The 17,492-nt window shown below is 44.5% G+C and overlaps 1 protein-coding gene and 1 pseudogene across 1 annotated transcript; both read left to right on the plus strand.

Annotated features, from left to right (window-relative positions):
* Positions 1-295: 295 nt before the first annotated feature.
* Positions 296-742, plus strand: LOC116511599 (calmodulin, striated muscle-like). The gene has a single exon (XM_032221736.1). It carries the CDS (start codon positions 296-298, stop codon positions 740-742), a length of 447 nt encoding a protein of 148 aa, XP_032077627.1.
* Positions 743-14,952: 14,210 nt separating this feature from the next.
* On the plus strand, positions 14,953-15,536 carry LOC116511598 (annotated as a pseudogene).
* Positions 15,537-17,492: the final 1,956 nt, after the last annotated feature.

Raw genomic sequence — 17,492 nt, forward strand, 5'->3', positions numbered from 1 at the left:
CCATTTCAGCTAAGTGCCAATTCTGGTTGGAAGAGCTGAAGTTGAAAACATTGAAAATTTAGCACTTCCTACGTACTTCTGGAAACCTGCCTTCCCTACGTGGTGTTTTCTCAAACCAACTGGCCCACATCCAGGCCTGGAGGGCGAGGAGTGATCTTTCTCATTCCTTCACCACGTCCTCGTCCTCCTCCAGATTTTCCTGTTCCTTGGAGCAGGAAGAAGAGGAGGAGGAGGAGTTCTGTTTGTTGTGTTTGAGAAGGACGACTGACGTGGGTGTGAGCATCAGAGAAGCAACATGGCCAACCGGCTCTCGGAAGATGACATTAGGGAATTCAAAGATGCCTTCGCGCTCTTCGACCAAGATGGCGACGGGCTGATCACCCCCAAGGAGGTGGTGACCGTCATGAGATCCCTCGGGAAAAACCCCACGGAATCTGAGGTACGAAGCATCATCGGTGAGATCGAGGCCTACAAGGGCAAGGTGGACTTTCCAAGGTTCCTCTCCCTGATGGGCAGGAGGACAAGGAATTCCGACACCCAGGAGGAGATCCGAGCAGCCTTCCGTGTGTTTGACAGAGATGGAGACGGCTACGTCAACACGGCAGAGCTGAGACACGTCTTGACCGTCGTTGGCGAGAAGCTGACCGACGAAGAGGTGAAGCTGTTGATCAAGGAGATGGACCGAAAAGGGGACGGGAAGGTCAACTATGAAGAATTTGCACGGATAATGGTGGAGAAGTAGTGTCAAGGTACAATTTCTTTCCAGGTTGGTGATTTCAGGGTTCTGTTGTAGAACAGATGTTTGGGATGGCCAAATTATGTCCAATAATTAGGGCATGTCCAAAATATACCACAGAATACATAATAGCAGAATTGGAAGGCACCTTGGAGGTCTTCTAGTCCAACCCCCTCTTCAAGCAGGAGACCCTATTATGATTGCAGGCAAATGGTTGTCCAATCTCTTCTTAAAATCTTCCAGTGTTGGAGCCTTCACAACTTCTTGAGGTAAGTCGTTCCACTGATTAATTGTTCTTGCTATCAGGAAATTTCTCCTTAGTTCTAGGTTAGATTTGTCTTTAATGACCTTCCATCAATTGCGTCTCCTTCCTTCCTTCCTTCCTTCCTTCCTTCCTTCCTTCCTTCCTTCCTTCCTTCCTTCTTTCTTTCTTTCCTTCCCTCCCTCCCTCTCTCCCTTCTCAGTAATAGAATCATAGGCCTGGAAGGGACTTTAGAGGTCTTCTAGTCTAACCCCATGCTCAAGCAGGAAACCCTATACCATACAGGATTGTCTAAACTCTCTTTAAAAACCTGCAGTGATGGGGGGGGGGCGCTCCGTTTCTATAACAACAGATCTATCTAATCAGTAAAATAGCAATAGCAATAGCAGTTAGACTTATATACCGCTTCATAGGGCTTTCAGCCCTCTCTAAGCGGTTTACAGAGTCAGCATATCACCCCCAACAACAATCCAGGTCCTCATTTCACCCACCTCAGAAGGATGGAAGGCTGAGTCAACCCTGAGCCGGTGAGATTTGAACAGCCGAACTGCAGAACTGCAGTCAGCTGAAGTAGCCTGCAGTGCTGCACTCTAACCACTGCGCCACCTCGGCTCAAGTTATGAAATAGAACCCAAAATCAAAGTTTCATTTTTTTTCCACACCCCAAGCACAAAGTCCAGAAGTGGTTTCCACGCAGAGGCGAAAGTAGTTGTGTGTTTTTTTTCTTTTATCAAAGCAGATGCTTATTTTGCTCTGGAGTTTTTAACCGTTGTTGTGTTGTACGCTAGCCAGAGTCATGTGCTAGTAGTGAGATGGTTGTGGCTATATAAATATGCTGAATAAGTAAACGCAAATGGTTTACAAAAGACGATTCGAACTTGAAACGTTTCAAATTTGAAACAGGCGTCGGGACAGGCACAGAACTCTTCCGTAGTCGGAATAATGCCAGGATTCCTCCATTAAACTTGGAAACATCCAATGCATATCAACCACAACATGATTCATATTCCAAATGTTTTGCACACCTCGGTGTGCAATGCAACACTTGATTGTAAGACAAGGGAATGGAGAAATAGTAGGGCAATCTCAAAATTCACACAGTAGGCAGGAGTAGAAGCAATTTGTCAAGCTCACAAAGTAGAAAGAACAATGATATATATCGAAGAAAAATTGGAGAGGCAACAGCCCCCAGGCCTGGATGTGGCTGATGAGGAAGAGGAGGAACAGCTGGGTCTAGTGCCTGACGTGCAGATGTTCAGAAGGTGGAGGAGAGGAGAGCAGTGGAAATCTATGGGCCGGCCCTTGGGACAGAAGATCCCTGAGTGCCTGATGTGCAGATGTACAGAAGGCAGAGGAGAAGAGAGCAGTGGAAATCTATGGGCTGGTCCTTGGGACAGAAGAGCCACCGCTGCTAGCAAAGCCCCACCCGAGCTCTGGGGGCAAAAGGCAGGGGGCAGAGATGAATAGATGGGGCAGACAGATGGATGGACTTGTTAGCTTGCGGTGAGAAAGAAACTTTTTGCCAAGGCTGCTGGCACTCCTAATAAAGGAATCTTTGAGTTCACTTCAAAGGGTTTGTCCTCATTTAGCAAACATTCAAAGTTGTGACGGACTTCGCCAGAGCTACAACCCTCTTCTGGAGAGCCACCTCCCCTGTGTGATCACGTGATCACATTTTGTGTGTTTGGCAAACAGCTCACGCTTATTTGCGGTATCCTGTGGTCGTGTGACTACACAATTTTTCATGTATGCTTCCGGTTTCCCGCAAGAGAGCCAGCCATTAAGTGAAACAGATTTGCTTAACCACCACTGCAAAAATGGTCAAAATATTGGCACGGTTACGTGGTGATCCATTTAATGACCACCATGACTTTTGTCTGTAATTCTAGGCTCAGTTATGGCTGTAAATCAAGGAGCACCCATAATGCATCTATTCCAGTTCCATAAACCTACCCAACCTTCAAGATTTAGCTTGGTGTTTTCCAACCTTGGAAACTTTAAAGAGCCGTGGATTTCAACACCCAGAATTCCCTAGACAGCATAACTGTTTAAGGACGCAAATTAATTCCTACACCATCCCTGCCAGTTGGCAATCCAGCTTCTGCCTGCAAGGAAGAGAGCCATTATCTCTAAAAACATATTCTTTCCCCATTCTCTAATTGCTCATCCATCAGGAATTAGTTTCAACGCCTCAGCACAATTTCCCGCCTATCACTCACTTTGGAATCCCCATTTCCATATTGTTGTGATGTTGTGAGTATTAATTACAAACTCTGTCCAGGAGTAATCATTGCAAGAGATAACCTTCCCGGAGGAGTACCCACACCCCCAATCAAAGAGTATCTTCTAGAAGCCGAGAAGGGACATCATTGGAAGGTAACCGAAGATCGAGGTTGTTAGAGAAGTAAAAGGAAGGAATGTGAAGTGGGTTTATTTGATCGAGGTTAAAATTGATACTAGTGAACTTTAGTGGTTTTTTGCTGATAGCAGGATTGAAATGACCAGACTGTAAAAAGAGAGGGAGTGGGAGGGAGGGAGAGGGAGGGAGAGGAAGAGGGAGGGAGGGAGAGAGAAAGAAAGAGAGAGAGAGAGAGAGAGAGGAACAGGGAGGGAGGGAGAGAGAAAGAGAGAGGGAGAGGGAGAGGAAGAGGGAAGGAGGGAGAGAGAGAAAGAGAGAGAAAGAGAGAGAGGGAGGGAGAGAGAGAGAGAGAAATAGAGAGAGAGAGGAAGAGGGAGGGAAGGAGAGAGAGAGAAAGAGAGATGGAGAGGAAGAGGGAGGGAGGGAGAGAGAGAAAGAGAGAGAAAGAGAGAAAGGGAGGGAAAGAGAGAGAAAGAGAGGGAGAGGGAGGGTGGGAGGAAGAGAGCATTTGTCGTGTTTTAAGAGAAGTGGACAAGTTATCGCAGTGGGTTTATACTTTTTCCAAATTTGATAAATATAAATATATTTCTTATATTTTTTTTTCTTTCTTTTCCACTTTTCTTGTTGGCACTAATTTTCTTTTTTAGTTTCTACAGCTAGTCCTCGACTTAAAGCCATTCTTTTAGTGACCATTCAGAGTTACAACAGGGCTAAAAAAAAAAGCGACTTACCACCTTTTTCACACTTACGACCATTGCCGAATCCCCATGGTCACGTGATCAAAATCCAGATGCTTGGCAACTGGCATGTACGTACGACGGTTGCAGTGTCCCGGAGTCCCCTGATCCCTCTTTGCGACCTTCTGACAAACACAGTCAACGGGGAAGCCCGATTCACTTAACAACCGGCTTCCTAACTTAACAACTGCAGGGGATTCGTTTAACAATTGTGGCAAGGAAGGTCGCAAAAATGGGGCGAAACTCACTTAACAACCGTCCTGCTTAGCACCAAAAAAATCCGGGGCTCGGTTGTGGGCGTACGTCGAGGACTGCTCATAATAGTTTTGGGGGTTTTCGCCACTTTTAATTTTAAAAAAGTTATGAAATAAATACGGGAGGAGGTCCGTTTGAAGGCCATTAGATAATTGTACGGTGATGGCTTCGCGAGGAGATCAGCGTGAGAGTAGTATCCTAATGCCACGCACATCCAGGCTTGTTACGCAACGAAAATTAAGATGTTCCTGACCTCCCACCCATGCTTGAGGTTGTCATGGATTGTGAGATCCCTCCCACCTCATCCACCAACCCAACAACAATCCATCTTCTAACTTGTGGCAAGGTAGCATTCCAGAAGGTTCCTTAGCCCCAAATCTGGGCCTGAAACCACAAGCAGGGTGGAGACTGGACTTGTGGGTTCCTTGTCTCCTAATAATAGACACCAGATCTTCCTGTCTCGCCAGGGAGAGACTCAGGGTGTGCTTCTCTTGAGGAGCAACACAACGTTGGCTGCAACGCAACCGTCAAGATGTCCCATGAGTTCACTGAAGCCGAGATCGGCATCATCAAGGAGGCCTTCTCCCATTTCGACGAGGACGGCGATGGAGTCGTCACCAAGAAGGAGCTGGGGACCATCATGAAGTCCTTCAAGCACCTTCTCCTCCATCTTCCGGAGGGCTTTACTGACGAGGAGGTGGAGGAGATGTTGAAGGAGGCCGACCTGGACGAAGACGGGAAGGTCACCTTTGAGGAGTTTCTGAAGATGATGGCCAAGAAGGAGGCATCGTGAAGGAGACCCCCACCCACCCAGCCAGCTCTTGGTACAGTGAGGAAGGCAGGGGGTTGCAGGGACAACCAACGAGGAGGATGTTTCTAGGGGATGTATTGTGGTTTGGGCTAAACCTGGTTTCCTTGCTTCTCTCTTTCTCCTTCCCTCTTTCTCTCTCGACCCTTTCTTCTGCTGGAAACGGGAAACGGTGAATAGGCTAAAAAAAAAATGAATAGAATGGAATGGAATAGAATAGAATAAAATAGAATAGAACAAGGAATAGAACAGAATAGAGGAATAAAGTAGAATAGTTTAGAATAGAATAGAATAGATTAGAATAGAATAGAATAGAATACGGAATAGAATACAGAATAGAATACGGAATAGAATAGAATAAAATAGAATAGGGAATAGAATCAAGTAGAGTAGAGTAGAATAGAATAAGTAATAGGGTAGAATAGTGTAGAGTAGAATATGGAATAGAATAAAATAGAATAGGGAATAGAATTGAGTAGAGTAGAGTAGAATAGAATACGGAATAGAATAGAATAGAGTACGGAATAGAATACGGAATAGAATAGAATACGGAATAGAATAGAATACAGAATAGAATAGAATAGAATAGAATAGAATATAGAATAGAATAGAATACGGAATAGAATAGAATAGAATACGGAATAGAATAGAATACGGAATAGAATAGGATAGAATACAGAATAGAATAGAATAGAATACGGAATAGAATAGAATAGAATATGGAATAGAATACGGAATAGAATAGAATAGAATACGGAATAGAATACGGAATAGAATAGAATACGGAATAGAATAGAATACAGAATAGAATAGAATGGAATAGAATATAGAATAGAATAGAATACGGAATAGAATAGAATAGAATAGAATACGGAATAGAATAGAATACGGAATAGAATAGAATAGAATACAGAATAGAATAGAATAGAATACGGAATAGAATAGAATAGAATAGAATACGGAATAGAATATGGAATAGAATAGAATAGAATACGGAATAGAATAGAATAGAATAGAATACGGAATAGAATAGAATAGAATACAGAATAGAATAGAATAGAATACGGAATAGAATAGAATAGAATAGAATACGGAATAGAATAGAATAGAATACAGAATAGAATAGAATAGAATACGGAATAGAATAGAATACGGAATAGAATAGAATAGAATAGAATACGGAATAGAATAGAATAGAATACGGAATAGAATAGAGTAGAGTAGAATAAGGAATAAGGTAGAGTAGTGTAAAGTAGAATGGAATGGAATGGAATAGAATAGAATTGGAAGGGACCTTGGAGGTCTTCTAGTCCAACCCCCTGCTTAGGCAGGACACCCAAATCCTCCAAACCTCTGAAGGTTAAGCCGTCTTACTTTCTGAAAGTCATTCTTCAGAACATTTTGGGTAACAGGTCGTCCTCGACTTACGACCACCATCGAGCCCCAATTTTTTGTTGCTAAGCGAGCCGGCTCCTAAGTGGGCTTCGCCCCGTTTCAGCAGCCTTCTTGGCAAAGCAGTTAAGCGAACGTAACACGGTCGTTAAGCGAATCTGTCTCCCTCCATTGCCTTTGCGGGTCAGAAGGTCGCAAAAGGAGAATCGCGTGACCCCGCGGCGCTGCGAACGTCATATATGCGAGTCAGTGGCCAAACGTCCAGATTTTAATCACGGGAGCCTGGGGAATTCTGCGACGCTTGTAAGTGTGAAAAACAGTCCTAAGTCCCTTTTTGAGTGCCGTTGTAAATTCATACGGTTGGTAAACGAACTGTTGTAAGTCGAGGACCACCAACATGGGTAAATCCAGAAGTTTCTCCGTGGAGAAACTTCAGTTCATGTTAATCAGTCCGTTTCGATCAGTTGTGGATTACGAAGAAGCCACATCTAAGGTTTCATGGAGACCTGGGGTTACCATCAATGGACAAACTAGGTTAGGATCGGCCGCAGAAGACAGGATAGCAATAGCAATAGCAGTTAGACTTATATACCGCTTCATAGGGCTTTCAGCCCTCTCTAAGCGGTTTACAGAGCCAGCATATCGCCCCCAACAACAATCTGGGTCCTCATTTCACCCACCTCGGAAGGATGGAAGGCTGAGTCAACCCTGAGCCGGTGAGATTTGAACAGCCGAACTGCAGAACTGCAGTCAGCTGAAGTAGCCTGCAGTACTGCACCCTAACCACTGCGCCACCTCGGCTCTTAAATTGGGGTTATATGATGGTTGTTATGTTATATTTGGGGAGAACATTTTGAGAATTTTCCGCAGTGTTTTTGGAGGTTTTTAAGAAGAAATTGGGCAACAGCTTGAATTGGGGGAACATCTGGGGCATCTGTGTATCCGACTGTGTTCATCTCGCCTCTGGTGAAGGAGGCGTTTTCTGAGCACGCAACCTGAGTCACACACTTCACAAAGACAAACAAACCCCTTTGTGAGCAACTGCAGAGACCTGGTTATTTGTGGCTGATGCATGAAAACACAGTGAAACAAGTCTCGGCTTCACAGAACGCAGAATCCGGCAATCCATTATATTGCTCCCTCTCTCTCTCCCTCCCTCTCTCTCTCCTCTTCCTCCCTCTGTCTTTTTCTCTTCTTGTCTTTTTCTCTCTCTTCGCTCTTCTTCTCCTCTCCCTTTCTCTCTCTCTCTCTCCCTCCCTCTCTGTCTCTGTTTCTCTGTGTTTCTGTCTGTCTCTCTTTCTCTCTGTCTCTCTCCCTCCCTCTCCCTCTCTGTTTCACTCTCCCTCTCCCTCCCTCTGTCTCTGTTTCTCTGTCTCTCTCCCTCTCTGTTTCTCTCTGTCTCTGTTTCTCTTTCTCTCTCTCTCCCTCTCTGTCTCTGTTTCTCTGTGTTTCTGTCTGCCTCTCTCCCTCTCTGTCTCTGTCTCTCTCCCACCCTCTCCCTCTCTGTTTCACTCTCCCTCTCGTCTCTCTCCCTCCCTCTGTCTCTCCCCCTCCCTCTGTCTCTGTTTCTCTTTCTGTCTCTCTCCCTCTCTGTTTCTCTCTCCCTCTCCCTTTCTCTCTCCCTCTCCCTCTCTCTCTGCCTCTGTTTCTCTGTCTCTTTCTTTTTCTCTCTGTCTCTCTTTCTCTCTGTCTCTCTCCCTCCCTCCCTCTCCCTCTCTGTTTCTCTCTCCCTCTTTCTCTCTCTCTCCCACCCTCTCTTTTTCTCTATCTCTGTCTTTCTCTCTCTCTCTGTGTGTGTTTGTGTCTATATATATAGCCATCTTTCTCCCTCCCTCCCTCTCTGTGTCTGTCTCTCTGTCTCTCTCTGTCTTTCTGTGTGTCTTTATCTCTCTCTGTGTGTCTGTCTGTCTGTCTGTCTGTCTGTCTCTCTCTCTCTCTTGCATTGACTGGAGAGAAAGACTTTGCATGTAACTTTGGATGGCTTCAGTCCAAGAAGACCTGTGAAGATGCCAACCACCTCCTATTGAAATCTAATTCTCAGATCTCACAGGGTGTGATCATGGAGCCACACAGGTAGAGTTTACTCCAGGTGTTCCATAGTCTCCCCTGCATCTTTGTTTTGTGATGTGAACCTGTAAGATTAGCCCAGAACACGTGCGCGAAAGCTCCCGGAGCAAATCCTACTTGTGTGACCTGTGAATTGGTGCCGTTGCTCGTTTGTGGGATGGTGTCATGATAATAGCAGAGTTGGAAGGGACCTTGGAGGTCTTCTAGTCCAACCCCCTGCTCAAGCAGGAGACCTTGTATCATTTCAGAGAAATGGCTGTCCAATTTTTTCTGTGAAATTTCCAGTGTTGGGGCATTCACAACTTCTGAAGGCAATACTGATTAATTGTTCTAACTGTCAGGAAATTTCTCCTCGGTTCTAAGTTGCTTCTCTCCTTGATTAGTTTCCACCCATTGCTTCTTGTTCTACCCTCAGGTGCTTTGGAGAATAGCTTGACTCCCTCTTCTTTCTTTCTTTCTTTCTTTCTTTCTTTCTTTCTTTCTTTCTTTCTTTCCTTCCTTCCTTCCTTCCTTCCTTCCTCGAATAGAATAGAATAGAGAATTGGAAGGGACCTTGGAGGTCTTCTAGTCCAACCCCCTGCTTAGGCAGAAAACCCTATTGTCCGTTTCAGACAAATGGCTATCCAGCATCTTCTTAAAGACTTCCAGTGTTGGGGCATTCACAACTTCTGGAGGCAACTTCTGTTCCACTGATTGATTGTTCTAACTATCAGGAAATTCCTCCTCAGTTCTAAGTTGCTTCTCTCCTTAATTAGTTTCCACCCATTGCTTCTTGTCCTACACTCAGGTGCCCTGGAGAATAGTTTGACTCCCTCTTCTTTGTGGCAACCCCTGAGATATTGGAAGACTGCTATCATGTCTCCCCTAGTCCTTCTCTTCATTAGAATAGAAACTAACTGAATAGTTACTAACTAGACAACCACCATTCACTTAACAACAGTGGCTAGAAAGGTCGTAAAATGGGGCAAAACCTATTCAAGAAATATCTCACTTAGGCACAGAAATCTGGGGTTCAATTGGGATCATAATTCTGGGCCAGCGGTATTTTTCCGAAATAAAAGTTGCTGGGAGTTTCCCGTCGGTTCTGTGTTACAGCTTGTTCTCTTTGTTCCTCCGCAGCGTCGCCCACAACCTGGTTGGGAACAAGCCATGGCTTGTCGCTTGAAGGGGCTTTCCACCACCAAAGATCAGCTCTGCCTCCACCTGCGCCCTGGCCCCAAAACCCAGAAATGCTTCCTCAGGTTCAAAAACTGGATTTGCAAGCCCAGAACAGGGGAAGAAGTTTTACCTGCCGTTCTTGGTAGCAAAAGAGCTCTCTTGAGAAGCTTTTGCCAACGTCCCTACTTGGCTCTGTCTGCAGAGGATCTTCTCCAAGCCTCCAGCGTGAAATAAATGTGTACTTTTTCTCTCGCAGGGAACTAAAAAAAAGTTTTGATTTTTTTTTAAAATTAAGAACCAGCTGGACAGGTGGGAATAGAATAGAATGTAGAATAAAAAATAAAATGGAATAGAATGTAGAATAAAAATAGAATAGAATAAATAGAATGGAATGTAGAATAAAAAATAAAATAGAATAGAATGTAGAATAAAAATAGAATAGAATAGAATAAATAGAATAGAATGTAGAATAAAAAATAGAATAGAATAGAACACAATAAAATGCAGAATAAAAAATGGAATAGAATAGAACACAATAAAATGCAGAATAAAAAATAGAATAGAATGCAGAATAGAATAGAATAATAAAATATGTAAGAATAGAATAGAATAATAAAATATGTAAGAATAGAATAGAATAATAAAATATGTAATGGAATAGAATAATAAAATATGGAATAGAATAGAATGCAGAATAAAAAATAGAATACAATAAAATAGAATAAAATGCAGAATAAAAAATAGAATAGAATAGAAATAATAAAATATGGAATAGAATAGAATAAAGAATAGAGTAGAGTGGAGTGGAGTGGAATGGAATGGAACGGAATAGAAAGTATGAAGGGAAGGGAACAGAACAGAATAGAAAATAGGAATAAAATAGAAGAGAAGAGAAAATAAGAATAGAATAGAATTGAAATAATAAAATATGAAATAGAATAGAATAGAGTAGAATAGAATAGAATAGAATAGAATAGAATAGAATAGAATAGAATAGAATAGAATAGAATTCTTTATTGGCCAAGTGTGATTGGACACATGAGGAATTTGTCTTTGGTGCAGATGCTCTCAGTGGACATAAAAAGAAAAGATATATTCGTCAGGAATCATAAGGTACAACACTTAATGATAGTCACAGGGTACAAATGAGCAATCAAATCGTATTAGGAAACAATCAATACAAATCATAAGGATACAAGCAGCAAATTTACAGTCCTGCAGTCATAAGTGGGAGGAGATGGGCGATAGGAACGATGAGAAGACTAATAGTAATAATAATGCAGACTTAGTAAATAGTTTGACAGTGTTGAGGGAATTATTTGTTCAGCAGAGTGATGGCGTTTGGGGGAAAAAACCCATCCTTGTGTCTAGTTGTTCTGGTGTGCAGTGCCCTACAGCGTCCTTTTGAGGGTAGGAGTTCAATCAATTTATGTCCAGGATGTGTGAGGGGTCTGTAGATATTTTCACGGCCCTCTTTTTGACTCCTGCAGTGTTCAGGTCCTCAATGGAAGGCAGGTTGGTAGCCATTGTTTTTTTCTACAATTCTGATTCTCCTCTGAAGTTTGTCTGTCTTGTCGGGTTGCAGAGCCAAATCATTCAAAGTAGACACACCCAGTTCCTGCAACTGTTCTTCGTATGTTTTAGCCTCCAGTCCTCTAATCCTCTTAGCTGCTCTTCTCTGCACTCTTTCCAGAGTCTCCTTCCATCTGCTTTTCACACACCTCGTACCTCCTTCCGTCCATCTCCGAGCATCTCTGCTGTTGAACTTCACACTCAATGTGTGTGTGTGTGTGTGTGTGTGTAAAACGCTTCCCTGGTTAACTAAAATCCTTCGTTTTCCCGGTCTTGTTCATAGTGACTTCTGAACTGGGTCCTTGGGAGTGTGATATAGTTAGTCCTCGACTTACAACAGTCCCTTTCATGACCATTCCAAGTTATAACGGGACTGAAAATAGCAATAGCAATAGCAGACTTATATACCGCTTCATAGGGCTTTCAGCCCTCTCTAAGCGGTTTACAGAGTCAGCATATTGCCCCCAACAACAATCCGGGTCCTCATTTCACCCACCTCGGAAGGATGGAAGGCTGAGTCAACCCTGAGCCGGTGAGATTTGAACCGCTGAACTGCAGATAACAGTCAGTGGCCTACAGTACTGCGCTCTAACCACTGCGCCACCTCGGCTCTGACAAAAGCGACGGATGACAGTTTTTCACGCGTACGACCGTTTCAGCCTCCCCTTCGTCACCTGATCAAAATTCCGACGATTGGCCACTGACTCGTATTTATGACGCTCACATTGTCCACGGGGTCACGTGATCAACATTCGGATGTTCGGCCACTGACTCATATTTATGACGGTGACTGTGTCAAAGTCAACGGAGAAGCCAGATTCACTTAATAACCAGGTTACTAACTTGAACGTTTGCAGTGATTCACTTAATAACCGTGGCAAAAAAAAGGGGGGGGTCATAACACAGGGCAAAGCTCCCTTAACGCTTGTCTTCTTTAGCAATGGGAATTTTTTGGTTTAATTGCCGTCATAAGCCGTGAGCCACGTGCAGACGCAAACAGCAGCAAAGTCTTTTTCCCTGACTTGTCTGAGCATGTTGTGCGAATACAACTTGTGTGTATACAATCGAAGCTGGGGAGAAATGAGAGACTTTGGGTGTCCTGTAAAATAACTTTCCTTCTCCCTTTGCAAAGGAGGTGATTTCCCCTGCCAATTTCTTTCCCAACTGGAATCTTCTCACCCATCGTTCTGACCGAGGCTTCCCGAGAGCCTGAAGCCAAATCATGGTCCCGAAAAAAAAACACCCTTTTATTAATTTAATTGTGAATTCTGCTCCTTCACATCCAGCAAAGTCTTTCGAGGGAGGATTTACAGTCACAGACCTTATCTGGCTTGGAGAGCTGCCAGCCTGATATCTGCAAAACTTGGCCAGGAGTCTCAGAGAGTCACGAACCAATGAAGCGAACTAATGGTCTCCTGCAAACTCCATTCCCCTTTCGCTCCTCTTTTATTCCCTCTGGGAGGGGCCATTCACCGTCCACTTGTGGCCTTACTCCCAAGTCGACCCCTGTTCTTTAGCTGCTCCCTTCATCTGGCAACTTTGAGCATGCGCACATGGGGAACAGGCTCCAGCTGTTCTTCTGCCCCACTGATGTCTGACTCCGAAGGCAGCTAATAACTGGCATATGGCCCTGGCCCCCTCTCTGCCTCCGACACAGAGCCCTCCTCAGAGCCTTCCCCAGACTCCAGGACTGGCCCATGTTCCTCCCCAACCTCCTCACTGTCCGGATCTCCTGCCACCTCCGCTGATTGTTGGTGGGCGGCAACACCCATCAGCTCTCAGAATTCCACAGCCAGGTGAAGTGCTGCTAGGAATTCTGGGAGTTGAAGTCCCCACAGCTGGATGTGAGTAGGCTCCAGGTTGGCATGGGAGAACGATGTCTTATTTAGCACTGATTTGGGGCAGAGTAAAACAATCCTGGCATCAATAAGAGATTAAACCTTCATCGCACCTTTAAGTCCGGCCAACGCCTCCTCTTCTTCATCACTGGTTTAACAGATTCTTTTTTAACAGATTAACAGAGTTGGAAGGGACCTCGTAGGTCATCTAGTCCAACTCCCCTGTCCAAACAGGAGACCCTACACCATTTCTGACTAATAGAAGTCCAGTCTCTTCTTGAAAGCCTCCAGTGATGAAGCTCCCACAACTTCCGAAGGCAACTTCTGTTCCATGGGGTTGGTTGTTCAGGAAATTCCTCCTTATTCCTAAATTGAATCTCTCCTTGTTCAGTTTCCATCCATTATTCCTTGTGTGGCCTTCGGGTGCTTGGGAAAATTTACATATTTGTTTTATTTACATATATATGAAATTTTCGGCTCCCCTTTGAGATGAAAGGGCTTCGTAGGTAGGTTTTCATAGATCAACAGAGAGGAGGGATTGGAAGGAGATGGCAAAATTCTTCATCAAATTAAAATAAAGAGAGAGAGAGGCATGCTTATTTTCCTGCAAGCATTCTCGGCTCATTAAGTCATTTGACTCAACCAAAAGACAATCATGAATTAAAGAGGATAATTGCACTCAGCATCTATTCAAGCATGGGATTGACTGACACAAGTTGGGACAAATTCCTGCAGAAGAGCCTCTAGCAAAGGAATCTTCCATCTTGTCGCCATCAGCATTCCCAAAACATTCCCACATCCAAGAGCCATTTCTGCCTTTATCTTGTCTGCAGCCATTATTTGGATTTATTCCGTTTTATTTATTTTATCTTGCCTTTATCATTTTTATGAACAACTCAAGGGGGCAAACATATCTAATGTTCCTCTTTCTCCTCTTTTCCCTCGCAACAACAACCTTGTGAGGTGGGTTGGGATGAAAGAGAAGGACTGGCCCCAAATCACCCAGATGGATTTCGTGCCTAAGGCAGGACTAGAACTCACCGTCTGCTGGTGATTGGGCCAAAGTCACCCAGATGGCTTTCGTGCCTAAGGCAGGACTAGAACTCACCGTCTCCTGATGATTGGCCCAAAGTCACCTAGATGGCTTTTATTCCTAAGGCGGGACTAGAAGTTACTGTCTCCTGCTGATTGGCCCAAAATCAGCAGCCAGCTTTTGTGCATAAGGGAGTAGGGAACTAGAACTCACTGTTTCCTAGTTTTTAACCTTTTTTTGGTATGTACTCTTTTCCACCCCACCCTTTTTAAAATCGTAAATTTTCCTTGAAATGCATTTCTAAAATCGAAACTTTCCAACGATCCCTCTTTCTTTTAGCGTCTTAACACCCACGCTTTGAACAAGCTTCACCCTTCAGCGACCGTGACTTGTGAAGGAACAGGCTGGGCCATAACTGAAGAGAGAGTCAACTGGAGGTCATCCATCCCATGATCAGGTCCCATGGTTCTCCTCCATCTGATGTTCTCCAGATGGGTTGGAAGTTTCTCACAAAGCAGCAGTAGCAGCTTCAGACTATGGGTCTGCAGCTTCAGACTATGCGTCTTTATGGAAGACGTGGGATGAAACCCAGACATCGTGAATCTCCTCCGGACCCGGCCCAAACAAGATTAGCAGGTTCCTAACGCAAAGGGTGTGGACCCTTCAGCAGAAGATTTCCACAGTTGACTTTGCTCCAATGGAATCAAAGCCAGGGTGTTGTCTCCTCGTTGCGAGATGCCAAAACATCCCTGGAAACCAGCCAGAAAAAGCAACCCTACCTTTGGGCCAAGGGAAGGGGAGCAGTTCTTCACCGCCACCACGAGCAACCAGCCGCAGAAGACGATCGGCGAGCTGGTGGGGCAGAAGAAGACACCATGACCTCTCTGACGGAACAAGAAATTGCCGAGTACAAGGAAGCCTTCATGCTCTTTGACCGGAATGGAGACGGGACCATCACCACCAGGGAACTCGGCACCGTCTTGAGATCCTTGGGACAAAACCCCACTGAAGCTGAGCTGAGGGAGATCGTCCACAAGCTGGAAACTGACAAAAACGGCACCATTGACTTCCCGGATTTCTTGAACCTGATGGAAAAGGAAGTCAAGAACCGTGATTGTCATGAGATCCGGAAAGCCTTCCAGGTCTTTGACAAAGATGGGAACGGTTACATCAGCGCCGCGGAGCTGAGGCACATCATGACCAACTTGGGTGAGAAGTTGTCCAAGGAAGAAGTCGAGGAGATGCTGAAGGTGGCGGACCTGGATGGAGATGGGCAGATGAATTATGAGGAATTCCTGAGGATGATGACCAGCAAGTGAAGAGGTCTACCAAAGCCGTGGAGACCTTGTGCCTCCGAGATCGAAATAATTCATGATTTTTGGGGGGCCACCTAACTCCTGGTGAGGACAGCTAAGACCATCGGTTTTGGTGGGACGTGATCAGTGGTGGAAACCTCCATCAGACCTGGAGATGCCAACTGAATTTCAGCCGTGGTGATTTCTGGATTTTTTTCTGGGCTTCCCAGAAGAATGTGGCATCTTTTGGGATCGGAAAACATTCTTGACTTTTAACGTTTCCAAAGGATACCAAGAGACCAGGTTTTGTGATCTTCTAGAGAAGCTTATTTGGATATACAGGGAGTTTTCTACGGAAAATTGTCCCCCGTTGCTCCGGCGTAATAACTTAACTTTAGCAAGTCAAATAAATTTCTAATTGCTTTTATCCTTATAAGTTCTTTGTCCTCCCTTATTACCGTGTTGCTCTGGGGCAGGAGTATTTTAATTTTTTTAACAGATGTGTTGTAGTGCTGTGATATGCAAAACCTGGAATTTTAGAGGGGGAAATCTCATTTTCTTGAATAACTACCGTATTTTTCAGAGTATAAGATGCACATTTTTCCCTCCAAAAAGAGAATGAAAATCTGGGTGCGTCTTATACGCTGAATACAGCATTTTTGGCCCCCCCAAAAGTCTGCAGAGTGCAAAAAACTTTTTTATTTTATTTGATCCTGGTCTCTTCAAAATCTTGGTGAGTCTTATACTCTGAAAAATGCGGTATATATTCCTGTTGGCTGTAGGGGATGAACTTGAGAGATTGATTTTGGTCAAGGACTCTCTGAACAACACGGAGCCCTTTCTATCAAGGGTTAATGTAGGGTTGTTGGTTTTTTATGAAGGCAAATTACGTTGATTTTTATCTTGGATAATTTGTATTTCCTTTTGCAAGCTTTTTAGCTAGAATTCCACATACACATACAAAGACACTCACAGAGAGAGAGAGAGAGAGAGGGAGGGAGGGAGGGAGGGAGGAAGGAAGGAAGGAAGGAAGGAGGGATGAAGAGTGGGAAGAAGGCAGGGAGGAAGAAAGGAAGGAAGGAAGGAAGGAAGGAAGGAGGAAGGCAGGGAGGGAGGGAGGGATGAAGGAAGGGATGAAGGAAGGAAGGAAGAGACAGAGGAAGGGAGGGTGGAAGGAAGAAAGGAAGGAAGAAAGGAAGAAAGGGATGGAGGGAGGGACAATGAAGGGATGGAGGAGGGAAAGAAAGAAAGAAAGAAAGAAAGAAAGAAAGAAAGAAAGGAGGAATGGAGGAAGGGATGGAGGAAGGGATGGAGGAAAAGTAAGGAAAGAAGGAAGGAAGGAAGGAAGGAAGGAAAGAAGAGACAGAGGATGGGAGGAAGGGTGGGAGGAAGAAAAGAAGAAAGGGAAGGAGGGAGGAACAAAGAAGGGATGGAGGAAGGAATGAAAGAAAGAAGGAAAGAAAGGAGGGAGGGAGGAAGTAGGAAGGAAGGAAGGAAGAGACAGAGGGAGGAAGAAAGTAAGAAAGGGATGGAGGGAGGGACAATGAAGGGATGGAGGAAGGAATGAAAGAAAGAAAGAAAGAAAGAAGGGAGGGAGGGAGGAAGGGAGGGAGGAAGGGAGGGAGGAAAAGGAAGGAAAGAAGGAAGGAAGGGAATAAGGAAAGAAAGAGACAGAGGGAGGGAGGAAGGGTGGGAGGAAGAAAAGAAGAAAGGGAAGGAGGGAGGGACAAAGAAGGGATGGAGGAAGGAATGAAAGAAAGAAGGAAAGAAAGGAGAGAGAGAGGAAGGAAGTAGGAAGGAAGGGACAGAGGGAGGGAGGAAGAAAGGAAGAAAGGGAGGGAGGGAGGGAGGTACAAAGAAGGGGTGGAGGAAGGGAATAAGGAAAGAAAGAGACAGAGGGAGGAACCATTAACTGACAGGCGAACCGACTAACTGCAGGGCTCCAGGTTCTGCCATCAGGCAAATGTAAGAGTGATTAAA

The sequence above is a fragment of the Thamnophis elegans genome, chromosome 7 (assembly GCF_009769535.1).
Source record: "Thamnophis elegans isolate rThaEle1 chromosome 7, rThaEle1.pri, whole genome shotgun sequence".
In the NCBI taxonomy this organism is placed as follows: Eukaryota; Metazoa; Chordata; class Lepidosauria; order Squamata; family Colubridae; genus Thamnophis; species Thamnophis elegans.

Bases quoted from the DNA above. Each gene is read 5' to 3' on its own strand.
- LOC116511599 (XM_032221736.1), top strand. From the start codon at position 296: ATGGCCAACCGGCTCTCGGAAGATGACATTAGGGAATTCAAAGATGCC.